This window comes from Theropithecus gelada, chromosome 15 (assembly GCF_003255815.1).
Source record: "Theropithecus gelada isolate Dixy chromosome 15, Tgel_1.0, whole genome shotgun sequence".
NCBI lineage: Eukaryota > Metazoa > Chordata > Mammalia > Primates > Cercopithecidae > Theropithecus > Theropithecus gelada.
This window is the reverse complement of record NC_037683.1, coordinates 30,130,235-30,156,898: the sequence shown is the minus strand read 5'-3', so window position 1 is coordinate 30,156,898 and position 26,664 is coordinate 30,130,235. Positions and strand designations below refer to the sequence as shown.

At 38.1% G+C, this 26,664-nt stretch overlaps 1 protein-coding gene across 14 annotated transcripts in view; it reads right to left on the bottom strand.

The window, feature by feature from the left end:
- Window positions 1-26,664, bottom strand: part of LPAR1 (lysophosphatidic acid receptor 1) — a 171,444-nt gene that overhangs the window by 91,095 nt on the left and 53,685 nt on the right. For 12 of the 14 annotated variants that reach the window (XM_025359667.1, XM_025359672.1, XM_025359673.1 and 9 more), the window contains 2 exons: window positions 13,387-13,464; window positions 11,987-12,134 (listed from right to left, as the gene is read on the bottom strand). The exons of 1 other annotated variant lie outside the window; for it this stretch is intronic. In XM_025359667.1, the coding sequence (XP_025215452.1) occupies window positions 11,987-12,031 (45 nt within the window). In that variant the 5' untranslated portion in view covers window positions 12,032-12,134; window positions 13,387-13,464. The remainder of the gene's footprint in view (window positions 1-11,986; window positions 12,135-13,386; window positions 13,465-26,664) is intronic. One more of the 14 variants, XM_025359679.1, reaches the window with a different exon arrangement.

The window sequence follows — 26,664 nt, the reverse complement described above, 5'->3', positions numbered from 1 at the left end:
ATAATGAGTGCATGAGGTGATGAATAGCCTGACTTGATCATTACACATTCTATGTGTGTAATAAAATATCACATGTACCCTGTAAACATGTACAAACATTATGTATCTATAAATAAACCTGCAGAAGCCTGCTATATGTTCTTTATGTTTTTCTCACATACATATACATTCACAAACACATGCAGAGAGATGATAAGTATCAATTAATGGCCTGGGCAAAGAGGAGGCTAATGGAATTAGGAAGCAGTAAAAGGGCTCCAACTTTATCTGTAACTACTGAATTGTTTTATGTATTAAGTCCCAAAAGAGCTTGAAGAAATTACATCGAAATGTTAACATTTTACAAAGCTTGGTAATGGCTATGCTATTGCATTATAACTCCCTGTATGCATTTCATTTTGCTTAATTTTTTTTTTAAAAAAAAAGGAAAGAAAGAAATTGAATTCAGTCTGAGCCATTAAGAGGAAGAGGAAGAAACGGGAGGGGATGTTAGTTTACTCATCCATAAAACAAAGAGGAAAAGATCACCTTTTTTTATATGTTGAGCATTGAGAACTCTATTTCTGTGAACTCTATTCTCCTGAAATTTTAATCAGTCAACCCAGAAGACCTGAACCTTCATAAACCAAATGCCAGCTCTAAAATGCAGCCTTACTTGAACTGACAGGTCAAAACAATATAATAATTCATCCTAACAAAAATGAAAAATTATTTTCCATTAGCTCATTTTGCTGAAAGGCTAATAACAATATATTTCCTTATAAATTTATTCCATTTCAATTTTAAAAATGGAATTTTTTATCTATTTTAGTTTTTATTGTCTTCTACTACCTTCCATTATTGTCCTTTTTTTAAATTATGAAACAGCTTATCTCTATAAACTATCCTTTTTCTGTGACGAGTTAAGACACAGCAATAAACTTATACAATTTTTTAAAAGCAGCATTTAATATTTTAGATACTGAGATCAATTCATTTATAACCATTTTAATGGGGAAAAAAAAAAAGCCAAATGTGCTCCTAAGACTCCTATGAGTAAATGTATTAGTCCATTTTCATACTGCTATAAAGAAATACCCAACACTGGGTAACCTATAGAGAAAAAGAGGTTTAGGGCCGGGTGTGGTGGCTCACACCTATAATCTCAGCACTTTGGGAGGCCGAGGCAGATGGATCACCTGAGGTCAGGAGTTCAAGACCAGCCTGACCAACATGGTGAAACCACGTCTCTACTAAAAATACAAAAATTTGCCAGGTGTAGTGGCACATACTTGTAGTCCCAGCTACTTGGGAGGCTGAGGCAGGAGAATCACTTGAACCCAGGAGGCAGAGGTTGCAGTGAGCTGTGATCGTGCCACTGCACTCCAGCCTGGGTGACACAGTGAGACTCCATCTCAAAAAAAAAAAAAAAAAAAGAAAGAAAAAGAAAGAAAAAGAGGTTTAATGGACTCACAGTTCCACATGTCTGAGAAGGCCTCACAATCATGGCAGAAGGTGAAGGAGGAGCAAAGGCACATCTTACATGCCTGCAGGCAAGAGAGTGTGTGCTGGGGAACTGCCCTTTATAAAACCATCAGATCTTATGAGACTTATTTACTATCATGAGAACAGCATGGGAAAAACCCACCCCATGATTCAATTACCTCCCACCAGGTCCCTCCCATGACATAAGGATTATGCGAGCTACGATTCAGGATAAGATTTGGGTGGGAACACAGTCAAACCATATCATGTATATTCATGATACATCATTTGAAAGAGTAAAATACCATGGTGTAACTGATTACTATAATCCTCACAATCATTTGCCATCTTGTTTCTTCTGCCTTTTCTTTCTCTACTGCCATAGCATTGAATTCCCGTCTGCAACTTCAATGTTGCCCTAGTTTTCCAGCTAGTTTTGAATGAGACAGTGGAATGATCTATGGCTGAGTCTTTCCATCTTGACCTATCTTACATAGTGAGATCTACATCTGACCATGACAGCTCATTCCTAAGTTCCCATCAGTCATCTCTACACAATCCAGTATGTCAGAGGTGAGCCCTGCACTATGACCTGTGCCATTGAGCTGGGATGCTTCCAGGGTCTTCTCCTCCATTGTCTTTACTAGGTTACTTCAGTAACTTGATCAACCACAATTAAGGTAATACTAAACAGAGTTCTAAGTATGCAAAGCTCTGAGAATTGGGGCCTACACCTGATCCACTCCAAAACCTTCCTATGCTTGGTGGTGGAAAACCATCTAAGTGCAAATGTTTTGATATTACCTGCTGGACATTCTGACTTTGAAATCAGCCACCTACTTCACCAACACACACACCCTACTCTTCTTCCTGCAAGATTGGAATTCCTGCTATTAAAGGCTGTCTGAATCATTGAAAGTTGTTTTATTTCCAAGCTATGCTTTCAGAAACTAATATGTTCCATGGCCCTCTAATAAACATATTCTCTGATGTTGAGAAGCAAGTATCAACCCACCTTTACTTTTCTCCTGGCCTGAGCCTGCCTAACACAATCATGTATGAAATGGGATAAGTTTAACTTAAGGGCAGCTCTTAAGTGATGTTATACTACCGAATGGCAGTATTAATATTATCACACAGCAGGGAAAGGTTGATTTTTTTTAGTGACAGTCTTATTAAGGCAAGGTACAGATATTAAAAGACAGAAATTCCCTGGGCTCCATAATTATGATTTCCTCAGATGGAAAAAAAACAGCAGGCCATTGTCCCACCTTAGTGTGTAGTCACAGCAAAGCTGCAACAAAAGTTCAAAGAAAGATGACTGGAGAATCCAGGGGTATGAAAAGGAGATCAAGCAGTTTCCTAATGGGCAAGAAGTGGGAATAAGCCAGACCCACTTTGAAGGATAAAGGAGTAGCTCCATTAACCATTAAAGACTAAACCAATTAAAAAGGATGTATTAGAAAGAAAAATAAACAAACATGAAAGGTGTCATACGTGGTTTACCCTAGGTGCCCCTGTACAATTTCATCTTATGAATAGAAAATTCAAAATGGGCTTTCAGATTCCAAAATAATATCTCTTCTCAAACCTTATCTGAGTTTATAAACACAAAAGGAGGTACAAGATGAATTTAAATTGCAATATGGAAACAAATTTAACTTCTAATAGAAACATGGTTCAAGATGAAGTCAGAAGTCTCAATGTTTATCTGCAGATGCATTTATTCCTGGCAATACATTGGAGTTTTCCATAGAGGGTTTATCCAATGTGGCCTTCCTTTGATGGGTCTTCTGGCATACCACATACACAGACCATATGTAGTAGTTTCCCCTTTCTCCCTGTAAAGAACTTACAGAATAATCAAGGGGAAAAGGGAAAGAACTAACATATGTCAGGTATCTATTAAAAGGGTGATACTCTACAAAGCACTTAGCAGTTATTTTTGCCATTTAAACTTGTGACCACAGTGTATGTTATTTGAATTCTAGAGAGTTTAAAAAATAAAGCTGAAAAAGACCTATGTATTGAAGATCCCCTAGCTATGGTGTATAACAGTCTAGATTTGAACCAAAATCCACCTGGGTCTACGCCCATGCATTACCTTTTCCCAATTCCATGTTAGATGAAATTATTGTGTGGCACTGGAAACGTACTTCATACTGCAATTAATTGTTCACATTTTAGTTTGAAAGGAAACACTATCAAGATAATCTGTAACCCCTTACTTCAGAAACTCCTAATTTAATAATTGCAAACATTGTATTAATTCCCTTACTCTGGAGCCTTCTGTGTGGCTCATTTTTGTATTCAGTTGTGAAATAGTCTGGTTATAATTTCAATCTATTTTCCCACTTAGAAAATAAAGAGAGGAAGTGGAATTGCCTTTTTAAACCGTAAGAGTCATTGAATCATTTTATGCAGAAGAGTAAACTGATCTAATCAACGTTTTTAAAAAATAAAAATAAATAGCCCACCAACTACAAAAACACATTTTAGAAAAGCAACTGAAGAAAGCTGAATACCAATTGAGTATCAAGTGATATTAGGGAGTTATTTATACTTTTGCTAAGTGTGATGATGGCAGTGTGGTTATTTAAGCAAATTATTTTTTAGATATGCATATTAACATAAGCAGACTTTTTAAAAGATGACAATGGTAGGGATTCTGAAATACTTCATCCCCAAAAAAAGGAGCAAGTGAAGCAAGTATGTCAAAATGTTATTACTGAATCTAGGTGTTGGCTATATTGAGATTCATTGTTATTTTTATTTTTGTGAATGTCTGAAAACTGCCATAGTACAAAGTTCATTCAAAAAAACAAATCTTTCAGCCTCAAAAAAAAGCAACCCACTTAATGTGAAATTCAGTTGCTTTGATTTAAAAAAAATCCACTTTCTAATATCAGAAATAAAACCTTCTAAAACACGGATTTTGAAAATAAATATTTTGTTGAGAGAACCTATTGGTAAGGATGTCCAAAAAAAAAAAAAAAAAAAAAATTTTTAAAAAAAAAAAAATTATATAAAAAAAAATTTTTTAAAAAATGAAAAAAAAAAAAAAAAAAAAAAAAGTATCTTCCAAAAGACAACAAGCAGACACCAGTCACGTTTTTTTGTTTTTTGTTTTGTTTTTTGCTTTTTATTTTTTTTGAGACAGAGTCTCACTGTTTCACCCAGGTTGCAGTACAGTGGCACAATCTCGGCTAACTGCAACCTTTGCCTCCTGGGTTCAAGCAATTCTGTCTCAGCCTCCTGAGTAGCTGAGATTACAGGTGCACACCACCACACCCGGCTGATTTTTGTATTTTCTGTAGAGATGGGGTTTCACATTGGCCAGGCTGGTCTCGAACTTCTGATCTCAGGTGATCCACCGGTCTCGAACTTCTGATCTCAGGTGATCCACCGGTCTCGACCTCCCAAAGTGCTGGGATTATAGGCGTGAGCCACCACGTCCAGCCTCAATCACCTTTTATCAGAACACTGAATAAGAACTGGAGGAACAATCTCTCAACTAAGACATTGAAAATCTACCCAAATTCACAACTTCAGTGAAAGCTACAGGAAATCACTTGGAGGGATCAAAATACCTTTATGTTCTTGGCTTAAAATCAAAATGGTTGTGAACAGGCAACCTACAGAATGGGAGAAAAAAATTGCAATCTATCCATCTGACCAAGGTCTAATATCCAGAATCTACAAGGAACTTAAACAAATTTAAGGAAAAAAAAATCCCATCAAAATGCGGGTGAAGGATACAAACAGATACTTCTCAAAAGAAGACATTTATGTGGCCAACAATCTATCCATCTGACCAAGGTCTAATATCCAGAATCTACAAGGAACTTAAACAAATTTAAGAGAAAAAAAAATCAAAATGTGGTTGAAAGATATGAACAGATACTTCTCAAAAGAAGACATTTATGTGGCCAACAAAATATGAAAAAAAGCTCATTATTCCAGGTCATTAGAGAAATGCAAATCAAAACCACAATGAGATACCATCTCACACCAGTTAGAATGGTGATTATTAAAAAGGCAGGAAACAACAGATGCTGGAGAGGATGTAGAGAAATGGGAACACTTTTACACTGTTGGTGGGAGTGTAAATTAGTTCAACCATTGTGGAAGACAATGTGGTGATTCCTCAAGGATCTAGAACCAGAAATACCATTTGACCCAGCAATCCCATTACTGGGTATATACCCAAAGGATTATAAATCATTTCTACTATGAAGACACATGCACACACATGTTTATTGTAGCACTATTTACAACAGCAAAGACTTGGAACTAACCCAGATGCCCATCAATGATAGACTGCATAAAGAAGACATGGCACATATACACCATGGAATACTATGCAGCCATAAAAAAGAATGAGTTCACATCTTTTGTAGGGACATGGATGAAGCTGGAAACCATCATTCTCAGCATACTAACACAGGAACAGAATACCAAATACCACATATTCTCACTCATAAGTGGGAGTTGAACAATGAGAACACATGGACACAGGGAGGGGAACATCACACACCAGGACCTGTCTGGGGGTGGGGGAAGAGGGGAGGGAGAGCATTAGGATAAATACCTGTTGTATGCAGGCATAAAACCTAGATGATGGGCTGGGCATGGTGGCTCACACCTGTAATCTCAGCACTTTGGGGGGCCAAGGAGGGCAGATCATGAGGTCAGGAGGTCAAGACCAGCCTGGCCAACATAGTGAAACCCCATCTCTACTAAAAATACAAAAATTAGCAAGGCATAGTGGCACACGCCTGTAGTCCCAGCTACTCAGGAGGCTGAGGCAGGAGAATCACTTGAACCTGGGAGGCAGAGGTTGTTGTGAGCCAAGATCACGCCATTGCACTCCAGCCTGGGCAACAGAGTGAGATTCCATCTCAAAAAAAAACAACCTAGATGATGGGTTGACCAGTACAACAAACTACCCTGGCACATGTATACCTATGTAACAAAACTGCACATTCTGCACATGTACCCCGGAACTTAAAGTAAAATATTTTAAAATAAAATAATTTAAATTCAAATAAATATAAAAATTAAAATTAAAAAATAACAAAATAGTCACATAACAAATGAGAGACAGCATGATACACCTGAAAAATACTGATACAGAAGAATCTTTCCTTACTGGAATCACAGGTGTGAGACCCGAATACCTTTGAGGTTCTCAGATACCTATTCTGGTCTCTAATATAATCCTAGGTTTGTGAGAAGCCAAACTGCTCACTCTGGTACCGAACTATTGACTCTTTCATGAAAAACGAAAATGAAACTTTTAATCCAAATTCTATCCACAGTAACCTGATCAAGCACAGGGTAATGTGCCTAACACAGTGCTAGAAACAGAAAATGGCTCTGGAGAGCTGCAAGTTTGTTTGGTTTACGACCCCATCCCCATGCCCCCAGTATCCACAGAACATGAACACATTAACTCAGCCTAATGATGAACAGGTTCCTGTCTGCAAATACATCCCAGGAGTTTCCTTTGGATAAGAAAACTCTTTTTCTGTGTCTGGACCATCAGAATTACAAATCGGCTACAAACACAGCATCTTCTTGCTGCTGCTAGTCCAGTTTTGTCTTAGTATTCATCACCTAGCTTTGTAAGAGCTAGGTGCTCTCTCAGCATGAGAAAATAAAAATCTGTCTCAGAGTCAAGGCAGGGGTAAAGCAGAGAATACGAACTTGCCCCACTTCAAAGCACAAGGCATATCTTTCAACTAACTAAACAGCAATTCCAGCAGGCATGACAATACAAGCTTTCTTCCCTATTGTTGTTTGAAACAATCACAAGCTATTTGTTCATATTAATTAGTTTATATGTAGTATTAGGCAGCCTTGATTAGAAAAATGCTCTTTGTTACTAAATGAATAGAGTAACAAACAAAACCAAAAGCTTTTTAAAAAAATTGTTGTTTTGGCCTTAGAAAAAGATTTTCAGGCCTTTCACACTTGAATGTGGATATATCTTTACAAAGTCCCTGAATTCACTGGAAAAGAATGCAAGTTGATGTGCCAAACAATACCAGGCTAAGGTGACTGAGTGAGCTGCTTATTATGCTTTGCCTAAGAAGATGCTATATCTAAATTATTTTTACCTTCTTTGAACATGGGCAAAACTGAAAATAAGGGAGAAGACATCAGTAGAAGTTTCAGGGCAAGGGCAAGTGAGCCTTGAACTAAATTTGACTGTACAAATTACATGCGAGGAACTGACATATAATTAGGAGGTCCATCACTGGCCAAAGGATCCTGGGAACCAAGTGACCCAATGGTCTGCATCTCTCCAGAAGAAGCTATCTATCTCTACGACCTAATGCCCGAGTGTATAGCTGGCTCCTTCCCCGTGGGCTTAGTTCCCCAACCATCAGAGGCTGCCACTATTCCCAAAATACAGCAAGGATAATGGAACTACCCTGGTTAAAGTTAATTAACAGACTTGCTCAATAAAACAATTATCGAAAGTCAGGACTTGAACCCAAGTCTATTTCAAAGGCTGGGACCATTAAGCTAACACAGATTTCTTTAAGATGAATGTTAAATTTGTTAATATGGTTTGAAAGGCCTTGTAAAATCTCCAATTTTATAATCTAACCTATTTATGCTAATTGAAGCATTTGCCAATTTCTGCAGTGTAACTATTTCATATGGCTGATTTCAAGAAACTAGCATGAAGTCCACTGGCTCACAAAATTCCTGAAAATTTAACAATCCACCTCTGTGAGTTGGTATAGGTGGCTCTAGGGACATTACTGTTTACAATCTCAGACCCCACTGTAGTGCAACCATCCAAAACAGAATTCTAAATGCTTTGCTCTCTCTCTCTCTCTCTCTCTCTCTCTCACACACACACACACACACACACACCACCCTGGGACACTTGACATTCACCCATGCTTTTTCTTCTCTTTTACCAAGATAACCCATATTCATTTGTTCTCAGCCTAGTGGTCTTCCTTCAGGAAGTCTTCCCTGATCCTCTAAATCTTTTCCGGGTTCTCCACTTTCCTCCCAGAGCACCCATACTTCCTGTATTTGTGCATTCCTGCATTGGTGACAAAACCTTGTAACTTTTTGTTTTATCTGTATTTCTCCCACTTATCTCTAAACTGTGGCAGAGCAAAACTTATTTCTCTTACTTATTCTTGTATCCCCCAGGCCTGCCACAAGGCTTGCTGAACAATAATAACAATGCTTGCTAACACACACTGGGCAATATGTGCCCAGAATATGTGCCAGGCACTATTCTGAGTTTTACAGAAATTATTTCATTTCCTCCTTAAAATAACCCTATCAGGTTGGCTTCATTATTACCATGCTCATTCTGTGGGTAAGGAAATAGGGGCACTAAGAGGGTGGATACCTTCCCCTCAGGCTCAGGTAATTAGTAAATCGAAGCAGGGTGACTGGTGAGCCTATGTTTCTCCCTCAAGAAACCAGTGTTTCTTGGCCACATTTTTTTCTCATTAGTGATCCTTAAGGAGAAAAATTAATTATATTTAAATTTTCTGTAACGAGAAAAAACTAAATACTAAGGAATAAGATTTTGTTGGATAGAGGTATAAGCTTTGGAGGAATTTTTTTCATCTCCCAAAATCCAGTTTTTGTCCTCTTGGGGCAATATCACTATGTTAAGAATGTATGTTCTAGGACTTTCATTATCCATTTCCATTAATGTACCATATATTTGTCCCTAAAAATACACAGTCTTGTTTTAGAATTTTAATGGTAGCTTCCCATAAGTACTATTTTCATCTTGCTTTCTTTTTCTTCCATACGATATCTTGGAGTAATATATGGCTGTGTAGATATCCTCATTTTAAAACTACTGAATAGTGGTCAGGCGCGGTGGCTCACGGCTATAGTCCCAGAACTTTGGGAGGCCAAGACGGGCGGATCGCCTGAGGTCAGGAGTTGAGACCAGCCTGGACAACACGGTGAAACCCCGTCCCTGCTAAAAATACAAAAATTAACCGGGCATGGAGGCACATGCCTGTAATCCCAGCTACTCAGGAGGCTGAGGCAGGAGAATCACTGGAATATAGAAGGTGGAGGTTGCAGTGAGCCAAAATTGCGCCACTACACTCTAGCCTGGGAAAACAGAGCAAGACTCTGTCTCAAAAAAAAAAAAAAAGAAAGAAAGAAAAAAGAAAAAGAAAAAAGAAATAAAATGACTGAGTAGTATTTCAATCATGTCCACATTCCTGAATTCATTAAGTATTTCTACTATTGGATATTCACAAACTTTTGTATTTCTTGGTTTGCAACCAATGCTTCAATGAATATCTTTATATACTCCTTGGGCTCACGTGTGAGTGCTTTTCTAATGTAGATTCCAAGACAGCAGCAGGGCATGTGCAGTAATGTATAATTTGAATAGATACTGTTGAATTACCCTCCAGAGTAACTGTACCAATTTACTTTCCCACAGAGAATTTTCAAGAGTACACATTTCCCCCAGTAATTGTATGAAATAGAACCTCTTTCTCCTTTGAGCAGTGTTAAACATTTTAATTAAATGAGTCATTTAGAGGTATTTCTATTCCTCACCAGCCGATAGGAGCTTGTGTAACAGAGAAGATGTATAGATAAGAAGAAGCTGTTGGAAATGCTGACAGATGACAGCAGCAACACCGGGATGTGGAAATGCCTTGTCTAGAAAACCTGCACTAGCCTAACTCACTTCACAAAAGGACTAAGAAGAGTCATTACATGGGAACAGCTTCTGTGGACTTTGAAATGGTGACCTCAGGTAACAGGCACTAAATCTCTTTGCCCATTCTCCAAGTCTCTCGGATACCAAAAAAGTCTACTGAAGATAAGGGAAACCAAATACCCAAAGTAAATGAAGTGTTGAAAGGACAATGGTCCACTTACCAGAAAGAGAAATGCATTATGACGATGGTAACACTAAACATTCTGGAAAATAATACTGAAGGCCTTGGTACTTTATTCTGTATTCATATGATATGAATAAAGGGCTTTATTCATAAGATAAAATCCCAAGGTGGATAACAATGATGACATCCCAAATGGTGCTGAGGAGAAAACACTATACTATATGAAGGAAAAATGCCCCTTGTTCTCCTTTTTCCCTCTCCTTCTTCTCTCCCTCTCTCACAAACACACAAACCCCTATTAAAATACATACAAAATTGAAGAGCCTGCAAAATCATACTGAAAAAAACAGTGTGGAATAACGTTCTGTATCAAGTTCAAATTTCAATCAATATGGCTCTTTCTTGAAAGTATGCTTTTTTCTTCAAAGCTACCCGAGGCTGGGCACAGTGGCTCAGGCCTGTAATCGCAGCACTTTGGGAGGCCACGGAGGTGGATCATTTGAAGTCAAGAGTTCAAGACCAGCCTGACCAACATGGTGAAACCCCATCTCTACTAAAATACAAAAATTAGCTGGGCTTGGTGGCAGGCGCCTGTAATCTCAGCTACTCGAGAAGCTGAGACAGGAGAATCGCTTGAACCCAGGAGGCAGAGGATGCAGTGAGCCAAGATCACACCACTGCACTGCAGCCTGGGTACCAGAGCAAGGCTCCCTCTCAAAAAAATAAATAAATAAAAATAAAGTTGGCCAAAAATTGATTGTCACGAATGAGAGAGGAGGTCACACTATAGAAAGAAGATAAATGAAGAGTAAATGGGAAACTACACTTCCTGGGCACCTCTGTATGCCTCATGTATATAAACCATCATTTAATCCATGTAACCATCATGTGAGGAACGATTACATGAGAGAGATCTGAAGCTGAGAGAGGTTGGCATGACTAAGGCTTTTTATCCCGCAATCAGAGGAGCAGGGATGTGAACTGTGGCCTTATGACTCCAAAGTCTGTTTCCACATTGTACCCTGCTGCCTGCTGAATCTGAAAGAGTCCAGTGAATGCTTGATTAAATCAGGCTGTAAAATCATCCGAACAAAGACCATGTCCCTGCCGTACTACTGCTCTTCACTGGACAGAAAAAGATAACTGATACGATTGCTGTTCAGAAGTTCCTGGAATCGCATTTTGTTTTCAAAGTTCCTAGAACAGGTCAAGGCAAAAGAGTAAGTATAGGAGGAGGACGACAAGACAGCCCTCAAAAAACTTGTTAAAGTTAGATCCATTCTGATATATTTCATTAAACCCCACCCCAACCCCCAGCCCACAAAAAAAGCCAAGAGAGGAAAAGCAGCAGGGTTTACTACTGACTTATTTTGATTTAGAGTGTGATGCCTATAGTGACAGTCGGGCATCCTAAGCACTGAAAACCAAGGCCTCCTATGAACAGAGGCCAGTTCACTAAAATCACTTGTTCATTGTTCCAGCTGCTTCCTGAACTAAATGGCACCTCACTCACAAAAGCACCATTATTCAAATACTCACCAAATGATAACGAGAGAGATATACATGATCCCTAGAGTCAAACACACTTCCTGAAACCCAGTTTAAATATTTGACAAACTTATGATTACGTCAGACCTCTGCTAGTCTGAAGCCCTTACCTGGGGCTGTGAAATTACAGGGATGGAAGTAGAGATGGCAGCCATGACAGCTCTGTGGTTGTAGATGGTGAATAGGCCCCAGAACTACGGGAGACAAATGTTCTTGTTTGCTGATCAGATCAAGGTCATGCTAGGAGAAGCTGTGTATCTGGAAAACAACAGGAAAACCCACATTTAGCATAAAAGGACTAGCATATGGGTGTGAAGTACCGTTGGCCAAAGGAGGTAAGAATCCCGAGAGTCAAGTTTCAAATACTAGCTTAATGCAAACAGAAAGCCTGTAGGGAAAAGCTAAGGTCTAAAAGCCATGACTTCTGTGCTATCTGTCCAAATACTCTTAAGTTGAGGAATTTTCATAGGTTTGAATCCAACATGCCAGGTAGATGTTTTGGGAAGACAGTTTCAAGTTGCAGAGCTGGGGAGGGTGAGTCGGTGGGAAAAGCCATCCTGCCATTAAATAATAAAGGAATTGAATAATCCATAGTGGAGAGCTGATGGCTTACATAGAGGGCAAAGGGAATGCAGTAACCACCCCCACTTATCTGAGGAGTAGATTCTAAGCCCCCCAGTGGATACTTGAAACTGTGGATAGTGGGTTAGGTGTGGTGGCTCAAGCCTACAATCTCAGCTCTTTGGGATGCCGAGAGGGAAGGATTACCTGAGGTCAGGAGTTTGAGACCAGCCTGGCCAACATGGCAAAACCCCATCTCTACTAAAAATACAAAAATTAGCCGGGCATGGTGGCACGTGCCTGTAATCCTAGCTACTCAGGAGGCTGAGGCAGGAGAATTGCTTGAATCTGGGAGGTGGAGGTTGCAGTAAGCCAAGATGGCAGCACTGCACTCCAGCCTGGGCGACAGAGCGAGACTCCATCTTTAAAAAATAGAAAAAGAAAAAGAAACTGTGAATAGTATCCAACCTTGTAAATAACAGAGACAGTTACTAAGTGACTAATGTGCAGGTAGCATACGTGGAGATGCAGGACAAAGGGATGAATCACATGGACAGTATGAGATTTCACCCACACTATTCAGAATGGAGTGCAATTTACAACTTGTGAATCGTTTATTTCTGAAATTTTTCATTTAATATTTTTGGACCAAGTTTGACTGCAGGTAACTGAAACCGTGGAAAGTGAAACTTCGGATAAGGGTGGACTACCATAATACCGTCAAGTAATTAGATATCACCCAGTCCAACCCCACCTATTTGCAGAAGAAAAAATTGAGGCTTAGAGAACAAAAGGGACTAGAGTCACACATTTAATGGTAGGGCCAGTACTACAGCAGCAACTCCAATTCCCAGGCCTATATGAAACATAACAAAGTGAATGTGTTCCCTGCCTATATTTACTCAAGGAACTTAGTCATCGCTTTTAAGACTAAAGAAAGGCAAGATACCTGATGCTGTAGGAGTCAGTCCTGAGAAGTCAGGTACTCAGACAGGTGGATGGGGAGCTTCATAAATCAGATGTCCACCTGTGTGAGAAAGAGAACATTTCTAAAATCCTTTTGACATCCTCAAAGAGAGGATGCTAAATAAGCACAAAGTATAACCAAATCTTCTCTTATTCACATGTTCATTAACAAAACTCAGAGAGATGCTAACTTCCGCACACTAAATCACAGCCCTAGTTCTGTCCAAAGGCTGATGTGACTCTTTCCACATTGCAATTTAGTCCAGAAGAAAAAAATTTTTCATTTTAAGAAAAGAATTTTTAAAAATTCTTTCATTTTTAAGAAACATTTTCATTTTCTGGTGATTTTCATACCCCCTAACAATATCCTTTCTTTTATTCAAAGACGTTATTGGCCGGGCACAGCAGCTCACGCCTGTAATCTCAAAACTTTGGGAGGCCAATGGGGGCAGATCATTAGAGGTCAGGAGTTTGAGACCAGCCTGACCAACATGGTGAAACCCCATCTCTACTAAAAATATAAAAATTAGCTGGGTGTGGTGGTACATGCCCGTAATCTCACCTACTCGGGAGGCTGAGGCAGGAGAACCACTGAAACCCAGAAGGCGGAGGTTGCAGTGAGCCGAGATCATGCCACTGCACTCCCGCCTGGGCAACAGAGTGAGACTCCGTCTAAAAAAAAAAAAAAAAAAAAGAGTTATTGAGCATCACTAGGGAACTGGGCGCACAAGAAGTAAAGCTAAGCCAACCTTGCCTTTAAGGAGCTTTTGTCAGTAAATACGCTTTCTAGTTTCACCAGCATGCAAGATGATACCTGAACACCTTTTTTCTCTTTTTTTTTTTTTTTTTTTTTTTAAGACAGAGTTTTTGTTGCCCAGGCTGGAGTACAATGGCCCGATCTCGGCTCACAGCAACCTCCGCCTCCCAGGTTCAAGCAGTTCTCCTGCCTCAGCCTCCCGAGTAGCTGGAATTGCAGGCATGCAGCACCACGCCCGGCTAATTTTGTTTTTTTTTCTTTTTTTAGTAGAGATGGGATTTTTCCATGTTGACGCTGGTCTCGAACTCCTGACCTCAGGTGATCCGCCCACCTCGGCTTCCCAAAGCACTGGGATTACAGGCGTGAGCCACCGCGCCTGGCTACCTGAACACTTTTTAAACTATTGGGAAATGATAATTTTCATAATAGTAAAAGTAATGAACCAGAGGTCACAAGATCCAAATCTTGTATGCTAGGAACTGTGCAGTTAGACATTTAATCCAAGTCCTTTGTCCCCCAAATCCCATGGTGCTACCCTATATTAGCTCAGGAATACTGGGCAAATGAGAGGCTCAGAAGTGCTGCTTTTCTAAGAAATAATCTAGGTTTGACAGCAACTTTTATAAGCTTAAATTTTTAATTGCTACATTTTTGTGCAGTATCCTTCATACTACAGTTTCAATCACTTTAGGTTCTAGCTGCTTAGAACTATAGAGCCTTCCTATTTTCTTCTCCCATTCGAGCAATTATTTTCATTGACAAATAAGTAGTAAAGTTATCAAGCTATCTTGTCATGACATTCAACAGCAAATTCCACAGCTGCCCTGTGACAATACTGATGTTCTCCTTAGTCCCAGTTATAGAAACAAATAAGACTTGTTTATCACACTGTGAAAGTAAATAAACAACCCAGGAGAAAAGTATATGTATACAGGACCTTTCTTTTTTCAAGATGACTGCTAGAGTGCCGAACTTACCCAAGAAAATTACAGGAACCCCAAGGTGCACTTTTATATTGAACTTATTCCTGGCATTATTTTTTGCCCACTCCTACTTTCATTTTTCCTTTCTCCCTCTTATGTATTTATAATTCACATTATCTTGTTCTATGTGACATAAATGAATATATCAATAATATAACTATAAAGCAAAAAATCAAGCACACAAGATTCCATTCTTAAGGATGCATACTATATGCTCAGGTCTAACATCATTTCACCAAGCTATGTCATTAAGCAATAGAACCTTAAAATATATTCAATATTCAGAATATAGAGAGTTGCCTGAAAGGTAAATAGAGGCAGCTAGCTTATAGTAAGGAAAGCGATATAGAAATGGATGAGATCCACCAAACAAATATGTCATATGGCGTTATTACTAACAACAGCAGAGGGAAAGATGGGAGACTGGGATTTAATGAAAGGCCACTGGATGCTGAGCTTTGGAGCAGTAATTTACCCTAGAGTTTGAAGCAGATACTATTCAATTATTTTACAAGGGAGACATCTGAGGCTTTGAAAGGTATTGTGAGATTATGCAACATACCCCCAGTCACACAGTCAGGAACTGAAAGAGCTGAGGTATGAACCAGGGCCTACGCTAAGATTCATACTCTTTCCACAGGCCAATACTCCAAGTGATCAAAGATTAAAAAGAGATGGAAAGCATGTGGAATCTTTAAGCAAAAATGTCAGATAAAAAAATGGAGAAAGTAGGATGAAAGTCAGATGACTTGCAGAGTGACCCTGAGACAGAGAACCTTGTGCTCCTCTCATCTATATAAAATTTTAATCATGTGACCCTCATTTGGATGTTTCATTTCCTTGAGACGCCTAATAAACATGACAGATGGTTAGTTTCACATTTTCAAGAAGAAAATAAGACAGAAAATTAACTGCCTTCTCCTAAAACATGAGACATGTCTAATTTTGTTGAACCTATTCACACATTACGAGATTGCTTTATAAAATAGCGTATGGTTACTTTGCCAAATACAAGGGCTAAATGACATTTAACTTCAAAGGTACAAATCAGTTTTCTTTTGGGAGCAAAGTCTTGAAATTATATTATGAAATCTTTGCTTCTCAACTTATTTACGAAACTGCACAAATCATGGGGGAACTAAAGACAAAAAAGACATCACCCTAAGTAATCATGCCATGCAGTATCTAGCTGAGCAAGCTGGTTCGCTTTGACAGACAAACTCCCTGCCTTACCAGAGCCCCAGACTGTCAACTAGAGAGTTGCACAATAATTTTTAAGGAAATACACCCCGGGCAGGGTGTGGTGGCTCACATCTGTAATCCTAGCACTTTGAGAGGCCGAGGCGGGTGGATTATGAGGTCAGGAGTTCAAGACCAGCCTGGCCAAGATAGTGAAACCCCATCTCTACTGAAACTACAAAAAAGAAAAACAAAAAGAAAAAGAAAATTAGCTAGGCATGGTGGCAGGCACCTGTAATCCCAGCTGCTCAGGAGGCTGAGGCAGAGAACTGCTTGAATCCAGGAGGCAGAAGTTGCAGTGAGCCAAGATCACACCACTGCACTCCAGCCTGGGCAACAGAATGAGACTAAGAAATATACCCCTCTGAACTCTTCCAAGTACTTCAACACCTGTGCTGCAACTCTTCTAGCCTGCCATCAACCTAACTCTCCATTTCCTTTGCTTGAGCTTCAAAACTATGTTCTAGCCATAGAAAACCATGAAGCAATGTGGGTTTGCCCGGCTGACATCAGGCTCTCCAACTGCCCTTGGAGCATTACTGTTGCCCCTTCTCTTCTTTCCTAGTTGTCTCCATTTTCTATTCTCCTAGGCATCTCTTCTCATCTGTATTTCTCTTCTCAAAACCGTAAAATTACCTCTAATGCCTCTCACTTGCAAAAGATGAGCTTTGTCATCTATTTATTTATTGGATCATTCATCCATTCCTTTACAATCACTGGGTCTAAATTACCTCAGTATCCCCCTACAATTCAAATCTCATGTATAAAATACAATTTCCAAATAAGAAAGCTATAAGCGTATTTTTTTGTGCCAGATTACCAAAGAAATGACCAGCTGATTATAAGACAGGAAATATCCTGAATCAGCCCTGGAAACTAGAGATAGATCTTAAACATTCAGAAATATATACTTGAAAGAATCAACATGGGAGGTTGACAAAAGGACTAAAACACGATATCCTCTTCATGTGAAACTGCAACTGCACGACCAGAAAATAAGCAAATGAGAATCCACCAAACCCATAATGATACCCCTAGTTCAGTGGGATGGGGGCGCTGAAGCCCAGGGAGACTTGGGGTACATTTAAAATACACTAACTCCTTTAAAAGGGTTCCTGGCTTCAGAGGCCAGCCAAGCAAGTAACCTCTGGCTGCATTTACTTCTGGTTGACAGGTGGCTATGATGACTACCACGGAAAACACGTGGGAAAAAGACACTCCCAGCTGGCTCCTGGCAACGGCAGCCACGCCAAGTGACAATGACCTTGCTAATTACTGAGTGCCACACCAAATACCTAAAAGAAAGTCTCTGGTTTGAGGCAAACTTCCCTGTGATTACTTCTGGAACTGATGCTGGCACTTTTCCCAGGCCTCACAGGAATATGAATTCATAATTGGTAAATTAATCTACTACAAATGTAACCTTTTTCCTTTGTCTGGACTTGAGTCAAATAGTGACTCATCCCAGTTTCTTGAAAGAACACAGGGTTGCTAACGCATGCGGGGCTTAAAACCTAGATGAGTTGATAGGTGCAGCAAATCACCATGGCACATGTATACCTATGTAACAAACCTGCATGTTCTGCACATGTATCCCGGAACTTAAAGCAAATTTTTAAAACAAAAAGAGAAGGAAGGAAGGAAGGAAGGGAGGGAGGGAGGGAGGGAGGGAGGGAGGAACACAGGGCAATACCCGATACTGAATATGCGTTGACTTCCCTAAGGATAAGCAAAGGAGAAAAATCTAAATCCACCAAGCAAATAGAACACATTATGGTTCAAAAAAGGGGAAGATTCTAGAATCAGAGAAAATATTTACTTAAGAAATAGGTATACTACATAAAAGAGAAAACTCTATTAACAGAAAATTTCTAGCTCATGTTCTTAAAATTCCAGGGGACATAGCAGAATCTTTGCACATAGAGCAGGTAGTCATAGAAAGAAACGTGAGACCAGAAAAGAGTGTGTGTTAACCAGAAAAGAAAATCTGAATTATGAACTTGAATAAAAGCAACCAATGAAGCAGAAAGTAGAATATTTTTAAAAAGCAAAAAATAAAATTAGTGATGCAAAAGATAAAACAGACTTTTCAGAGGTGGTTGGGGGAAGCTACATGGGTAAAGATTTTTGCCTTCATCCCCAAAACAGAATAGATGAACAAAAAGCAATAAAGGAGGAAAGAAGAAACCATCAACGCTGAAACCAGGAAAGGACAAATTTATTCTCAAAACTTTAGAAAACTATTATAGATGAACAACAATTTAGATAAAATGGGGAAATTTTTCAGACTGTGTATCATTCTTCAGAGAGCCCTATGGTCTGATAGAAACAAAATAGAAAAAAATCCTGAACCCCAAACCTGGAGGAACAAGATGAGATACAGGCAGGCTAGAGCTGAAGCTTGTATTGTTCCTTATTATCTCTTCCCTGTATCAGAGCTAAATAGCATCTGAAGCCAGTCTTACACCATCTAAGGCCTTAGGCTGAAAGATTTTTCTCTCTGGAATCTGAGCAGATGAATAGGTTTAACAATAGTAACATCAAGAATAATATATTGCACTTATTCAAACAAACACAGGATGCTTAAAAAGTGGTAATTCAAAATTCTAAAAAAGTTGTTCTCACAGAAGTATAGAGCAAAGTGGTAGTTACCAAAGGCTGGGGTGGTTGTGGGGAGAGGAAGTTGGGAAGATGTTGATCAAAGGATACATATTTACAGTTAGACAGGAGGCATAAGGTCAGATCTACTGCAGTTAGGAGGAATAAGGTCAGATCTATCGTGTAGGATGGTGACTATAGATAATGATGATACATGGTATTCTTGGAAAATGCCAAGGCAGTGGATGTTAACTGTTCTTACCACAAAAAAATGAAGACTATGTGAAGTAATGCATTTGTTAATTAGCTAGACTTAATCATTCTGCTATGTACATATGTGTGTGTGTGTATATATATATATATATTTCAAAATATCATGTTGTGTATGATAAATACATATAATTTTATACGTCAATTTTTAAGAATTTCAAAAAAAATTCAGTAGACAGACTGGAATATAACTTTAAGGAATGTGCCCAAAATGTAGAGTTTAAAAAAAAAAAAGTAAAGGAGACTAGAACAGTAAAAGTGAGAAGGCTACAAAATGAGTCCAGAAGGTCTAATAGTCAAATAGAATTCCAGAATAAAAGAGTAAAGGAAATGGGGGTGGGAGTGAAGTCAAATGACTAACTCAAAATATTTCCTAAAATGTAAGGTCATAATTGTGCAGACTGTAAGGGCTCACTGAGTGCCTACCTGCCCATTTCATTTGCAATATGCCCACATTAAACACAGTATCTGTCATCAAGAGTTGTATTTTTTTAACTGTAAGGATATTAAAAAGGTCCTATAAAATATCATAAAGCAGGTAGGGAAGCTCATAAGCAAAGGATTAGGAATCAGAAAGTCTTTGGACTTTTCAACAGCAACCCTGAAAGCTAGAACACAATGAAGCAATGAGGAAGGCAGTTTACAAGCTAAAACTCTATTGGCGGATGTTCTTCTGCAAAGCAGAGAGGAAACTAGGAAAAAGACAGGCATGTGATACAGGAAACAGGAGTCCAATACAGGAGTGGGAAAAAAGGGAACTCCTGACATAATTGTGAAGGGAAATCCTTGGGTGATACACAAGAAGACTCAAGAAGTAGTATATCAAGAGGAGATTTGGATAACCAAGAGCGTTTAGGACTGAATGAGTAAAAAGCCCATAGAAAACTAAGCAAACATCAAAAGAACAATTAGTTTAAATAAAACAAAAAATTTGCAGAAGAGGAAAAGGATTCATAGAATTCTACATGGCTCAGATATGAAAGGCATTAACAAGGTCATCATCCTATTAACACTGAATAATGGCCCAGTCAAAATTTTGACCTAACTATACTAAGACAAGGAGGTTCAGGATGGGAGTATGTGAACGGTACACTTTGCACATGGTACATCTCTAAATGTTCAAAACTAGGAAGACAAAAAGAAATAAAAATCTTAGAATTCCACAAAGTACATATTTCAAAATATATTCACAATTTTAAAATTTTTCAAAAAGAAGTAAAAAAAAAATCTTACAGATTCAATGCAAATATCAAATGAGGCTGCTAAAACAACTGACAGTGGTCTCTGGGGAAGGTAAAATTGTAGGAAGGGAGCAAGGACTCCTCTTTCCTGGCAAGCCTCAGAGCTACTTGACACTTTAAATTACATACATCCTGTCATTTGCAGCAACAGGGATGAGCCTTGAGGACTGTATGTTAAGCGAAGTCAGGCACAGAAAGATAAATACTGCAATGTTCTCACTCCTATGAGGGAGCTAAAAAAGTTTATCTCACAAAAGTAGAGAGTAGGATAGTGCTTACTAGATACTAGGAAGCCTAGGGAACAGGGAGGGATAGCGAGAGTTTGGTTAACGGATATACAAAGTTACACCTAGATAGCAAGAATAACTTCTAGTGTTCTATAGATCTGAAGAGTGACTTATAGCAAACAACAATTTATTGTATTTTTTCAAATAGCTAGAAGAAAGGACTTTGACTGTTATCCATATAAAGAAATGATGAAGGTTTGAGGTGATAGATATGTTAATTACCTTAATTTGATCATTACACATTGTATGCATGTATCAAAATATCACACTATATCCCATAAATATGTATAACTGTACGTCAATTAAAATGAATATATTAAAAGATAATATAGAGGAACAAATCCCAAGCATCATTTAATTCTTCTGTAAATAACTCAGCATAAAATATATGTTGTAAATAACTTTATGTTAACTAATTTAGTTGTTTTGTCCTTAAAAGAACTCTTGTATAAGGAAACTACCTTACCATCATCACACTTAAAAAATTAACCAGAGGTACTTGATATCATCAAATATTCAGTAATTTCACAATCCCCTAATTTTCTTATAACTTTTAACACTTTGGTTGGTTGAATCAGAATTCATATAAAGCACATACATTTCTTTTCTTTCTTTTTTTTTTTTTTTTTTTTAAGAAAAGGAGGAAGAGAGACAGGCAGTGCTGCATAGTAGTTACAAGTACAGTACGCTAGGGAATCCAACTGCCTAGGTTCAAATCCTTGTCTTGCCAGTGTGACCTTGGGCAGGTTATGTCATGTCTCCTTGTCTCAGTTTCTCCTCTGTAAAATGGGTATGATAATAGTAAGGTTGCCACATATAACTGTAAGAACTGAATTGATTAATATACCTAAGACACCTGCAGTAATACTTATGATACTGTGAACAATATAGTGAACATGGTAAAAGTGATAGCTAGAATTGTTTGCCAAATAAAGTATCCACCTATATATTTTTAAATTATAAAAATTTACAAGTTTGATTTTTAAATTTTTTAGGAAAATTTTAAAAATTAATAATAACATTGCAGAAACTAAAAATTTAAAACTACAAAAGACAGAAGTGCCACTGCAGAAAACTAAGTTGGTGCCATGGAAGTCTGGCTTGGGAAAAAGTACATGTGCTTACAATAATGGAATTTACTAGATTGATTAGAAATTATGGACATACAGAATCTACAAAGAACTTAAACAAATTTACAAGAAGAAAACAACCTCATCAAAAAGTGGGCGAAGGATATGAACAGACACTTCTCAAAAGAAGACATTTATGTAGCCAACAAACTTATGAAAAAATGTTCATCTTCGCTGGTCATTAGATAAATGCAAATCAAAACCACAATGAGATACCATCTTATGCCAGTTAGAATGGTGAGCATTAAAAAGTCGGGAAACAACAGATGCTGGAGAGGATGTGGGGAAATAGGAATGCTTTTACACTGTTGGTAGGAGTGTAAATTAGCTCAACCATTGTGGAAGACAGTGTGGCAACTCCTCAAGGATCTAGAACTAGAAATACCATTTGACCCAGCAATCCCATTACTGGGTATATACCTAAAAGATTATAAATCATTCTACTATAAAGACACATGCACACATATGTTTATTGCAGCGCTGTCCACAATAGCAAAGCCTTGAAACCAACCCAAATGCCCATCAATGATAGACTGGATAAAGAAAATGTGGTACATACACACCATGGAATACTATGCAGCCATAAAAAAGGATGAGTTCATGCCCTTTGCAGGCACAGGGAGGAAGCTGGAAACCATCACTCTCAGCAAAGTAATACAAGAAGAGAAAAACCAAACACCACATATTCTCACCCATAAGTGGTAGCTGAACAATGAGAACACATGTACACAGGGAGGGGAACATCACACACTAGGGCCTATCACAGGGTGGTGGACTGGGGGAGGTATAGCATTAGGAGAAATACCTAATGTAAATGACAAGTTGATGTGTGCAGCAAACCAACATGGCACATGTATACCTATGTAACAAACCTGCAAGTTGTGCACATGTACTCCAGAACTTAAAGTAAAATAATAAAATATAAAAATAACAAAAATTTAAAAAGAAATTATGGATATAAATTACAGAACACAAAGATTCAACATAATCGGCACACTTGAGAAAAATAAGTGGAACAGAAGTTACTTAGCGATAAAAGTAAACTTTCCTAACTCCTACAACTCAAAATCAAAAACAACAAGCAACTTAAAAATTGGGCAAAATACTTGAGTAGACATTTCTACAAAAATGTATACACACACACACACACACACACGGCCAAACATGAAGAGATGTTCAACATCACTAATCATCAGTAAAATGCAAATGGAAATCAAAATAGTAAGATAACATCTGACACCATTAAGATAGCCATTATCAAAATAAGAAAAGAAGTATTAGCAAGGATGCGGACAAACTGGAACCCTTTGGCACGGCCGGTGGGACCAAAAATGGTACAATCAGTGTGGAAAACAGTATAGAGGTTCCTCAAAAAATTAAAAATAGAATTACCATATGATTTAGCAATCCCACCTCTGGGTATATATCCAAAATAATTGAAAATGATCTTTCAAGGAGATATTTGTATACCCATGTTCAAAGTAGCATTATCTACGAGAGCCAAGAGGTAGAAACAACCCAAGTTTTCAACAACAGATGAACAGACATAAACTAAATTGGTATATACATACAATGGATTATCATCCAGCCTTCAAAAGGATATTCTGGCATATGCTGTGACACAGATGAACCCTGAAGACATTATGCTAGTGAAATAAGCCAGTCAAAAAAGGACAAATACTCCACATATATCAGATAGCTAATAGAGTAGTCAAATTAATAGAGACAAAGTACAGTAGTACTTGCCAGGGACTGGGGGAGAAGGATGAATGAGAAATTGCTGTATAATGGGTATGGAGTTTCAGTTTTACAAGATGAAAAGAGTTCTGGAGATTGGTTGCACAACAGTCTGAATACACTTAATACTACTGAACTACACACTTAAATGGTTAAGAGGGTAAATTTTATGTTATGTGTATTTTACCACGATTAAAAATTCCAGGAAAACTATGAAGTAAATGATAACTGAAAAACAAGTTTAAGTTAATAAGCTTTAAAAATTAAAAGAAATCCCATTAAAAAAATCAAATGGGGAAAATAAATCAAATCATAATGGGAAAAAAAAAATGGGCTGGACACAGCCATTAACCTCACCCCAACAAATAAGATGAAGGAATAAATTTCAAGATTTTGTCAGCAATATGGAATGATTCAAAAATTCTACAGCCAATCAAGCCTTGTTTACCTGCAATAACCAAAACAAGCCACTTTTAATATTTTTAATTTTTGTGGGTACATAGTAGGTGTATATATTCATGGGGTATACAGGCTAGTTTGATGCAGGCATGCGATATGTAATAGTCACATCAGGGTAAATGGGGTATGCATCACCTCAAGCACTTATCCTTTCTTTGTGTTACAAACAATCCAATAATCCAATTATACTTTTAATTATTATTAAATGTGCAATAAATTCACCCTGTTGTGCTACCAAACACTAGATCTTATTCATTCTATTTAACTATATTTTTGTACCCATTAACCAACCCACCTTCCTAACCTCTCATAACTATCCTTCTATTTTTAATCACCATACGTTCAATTGTTTTGATTTTTTTAGTTCCTACAAATAAGAATATGCAAAGTTTGTCTGTGACTAGCTTATTTCACTTAACACACATAGTTGAAATACGTGTAACTAATAAGCTAAGATGAAAACTCCAGAAAATCACAAGAAAAAGGAGACCATTCTTCACCTTTTGAGAAAGGAGCCAATCAATACTATTTCATTTCTAAAGTTGATAAAAATCAGAATTTCTGGTTTAAAGAATCGGAAAAAGGAAAGGGGAAAACAGGATGACAGAGATACGGCCATGCTAAACTTTTTATCTGGATTACTTATCCCTACTACCAACTCTATCCCCTTCACTGACAGTGAAGCAAATGGTTTAGCTGGGATGAAGGAGGCTATGGGTCCATTTGCTTCACATGCAGATTCAGGACAAAGAAATCAGAAATGCATTTGAGAAACCAAATGACTACCTTATGTTTTGTTTTAAAATACCATCGCCACCTGTGGCTACAGGCTACTTTCTTCTCTGTGGCTTTCCTCTTTTCCTCAAAGCATCAGGCCTTCAGTGTACTCACAGGATACAATATATTTCACGTTCATAAATCCTTTTTCACAAATAAGATCAGTCTTTTCATTTGCTTCTCCAGCTTTTCAATTAGACCTTTTATTCTCAAATTGGTCTAAAAGTCTATCATTTTTTCTACAGGGCACAGAGCTGATGCATTCCAAGGAAGAAATACAACTAGCCCATCCTGCGCACACTGAATGCAGAGAGAGAAACACAATTAACACAATTGCGCCATTTTACATGTATTTTATCAGGTCAGGGTACCGTATTCTAGAAGCTGGAGAAACTGACCAAAACTTATATAAGTAAACTCACTGTCTTAATTTCAAAGACTGTATTGCCAGCTATATAGTTTTCATTTTAGAAGTGGTCCTGATGGATAGGAACGCTATCCTTACACTTACCAAAATAACCAAGAATTGTAAAATTCAAATTATGGAGATTACTATCTTAGAATAAGTGTCACCATGAAGGCAAAGGATATATTGGCCAAACTGTTTAGCCTCAAGGTCAAGCTAGTTTGTGTTACAATGCTTAGAAAATGGGAGAAAATCTCTACTTAGAAGTAGTAAATCAGGAACGGCCCTGGAACTACAGATTTCTGAGTTGGAGAAAATTGAACTCAAGGGAGTGTGATCAGTCATGAAGGCAGAGAGCAAGAACAGAAGGAATGAGATCTACATTTTAAGGGAAAATGAAGAAGATTCAACAAAGAAGACTGAAAAAAAAATCCTCTTGAAAAGTAGAATTCTACTCTGAGTAAGAGACAGACTTCATTCTGCCCTGTTTCTTTCCGGAGTCGTCTAAACTCTTGATCTTCTTAGTGTGTACATGCCATGACCCTCAGCCATTTGCATAGGGACCTAGACCAATTCAAATATAAATTAGAATTAGGATTTTCACCTACAGGAGAAGCACCCTACAGGGTGGATACATTTCTACTGAGGGCGCCACTGTGCCAAGCTGGGGTGTTTTCAGTCCATGGTTTTCAGAACAAGGAGAATTACAACCTCTATAACCAAGCTTCAGCCAGCCTAGACTCTTCCAACCACTGATGAGTCTTGAAAAATATTTTATTCTAAGAGTAAGTGCATGTTTCTAACATCAGAAGTAATTCTCAGTCAAGTGTGGTGGCTCGTGCCTGTAACTCCAGCACTTTGAGAGGCCAAGGCTGGAGGATTGCTTGAGTCCAGGAGCTGGAGACCAGTCAGGGCAATATAGTGAAACTCTGTCTCTACAAAAATTAAAATAAAAATTTAAAAAGTAAACTATTCTTTAAAAAAAAGAAAAACAGTAATTCCCAAATGGCCTAAAATAGAAGGAATGTGAATATATGAAGTGAAGGAAAGAAAAACGGAAGAAAAGAGACCAATGGGGGTGGAAACAAAGTGTCGAAATAGCTAGTCAGAATATAGAAGTCTGTGGCTGTGGTAAGTAAAGTGATTCAGCACTGAATAACAGTGTTCAATAGCAGAGGGTTCTCTTAACAGAGACATCTTTCATTATTTAAGGTTTCAAGCAGCTTAAAATTCAAGCACCTTTGGGAGAATGAATCAAAATACTGAGTGCTTGAAGGATTGTGATTTAAAACTGCCTCAACATAAGAAAGTTATCCTTTAAAGATGGTTTTCTGATGTGTTTATATACAAAGTATAAGAAAATAGGCACTCAAATAA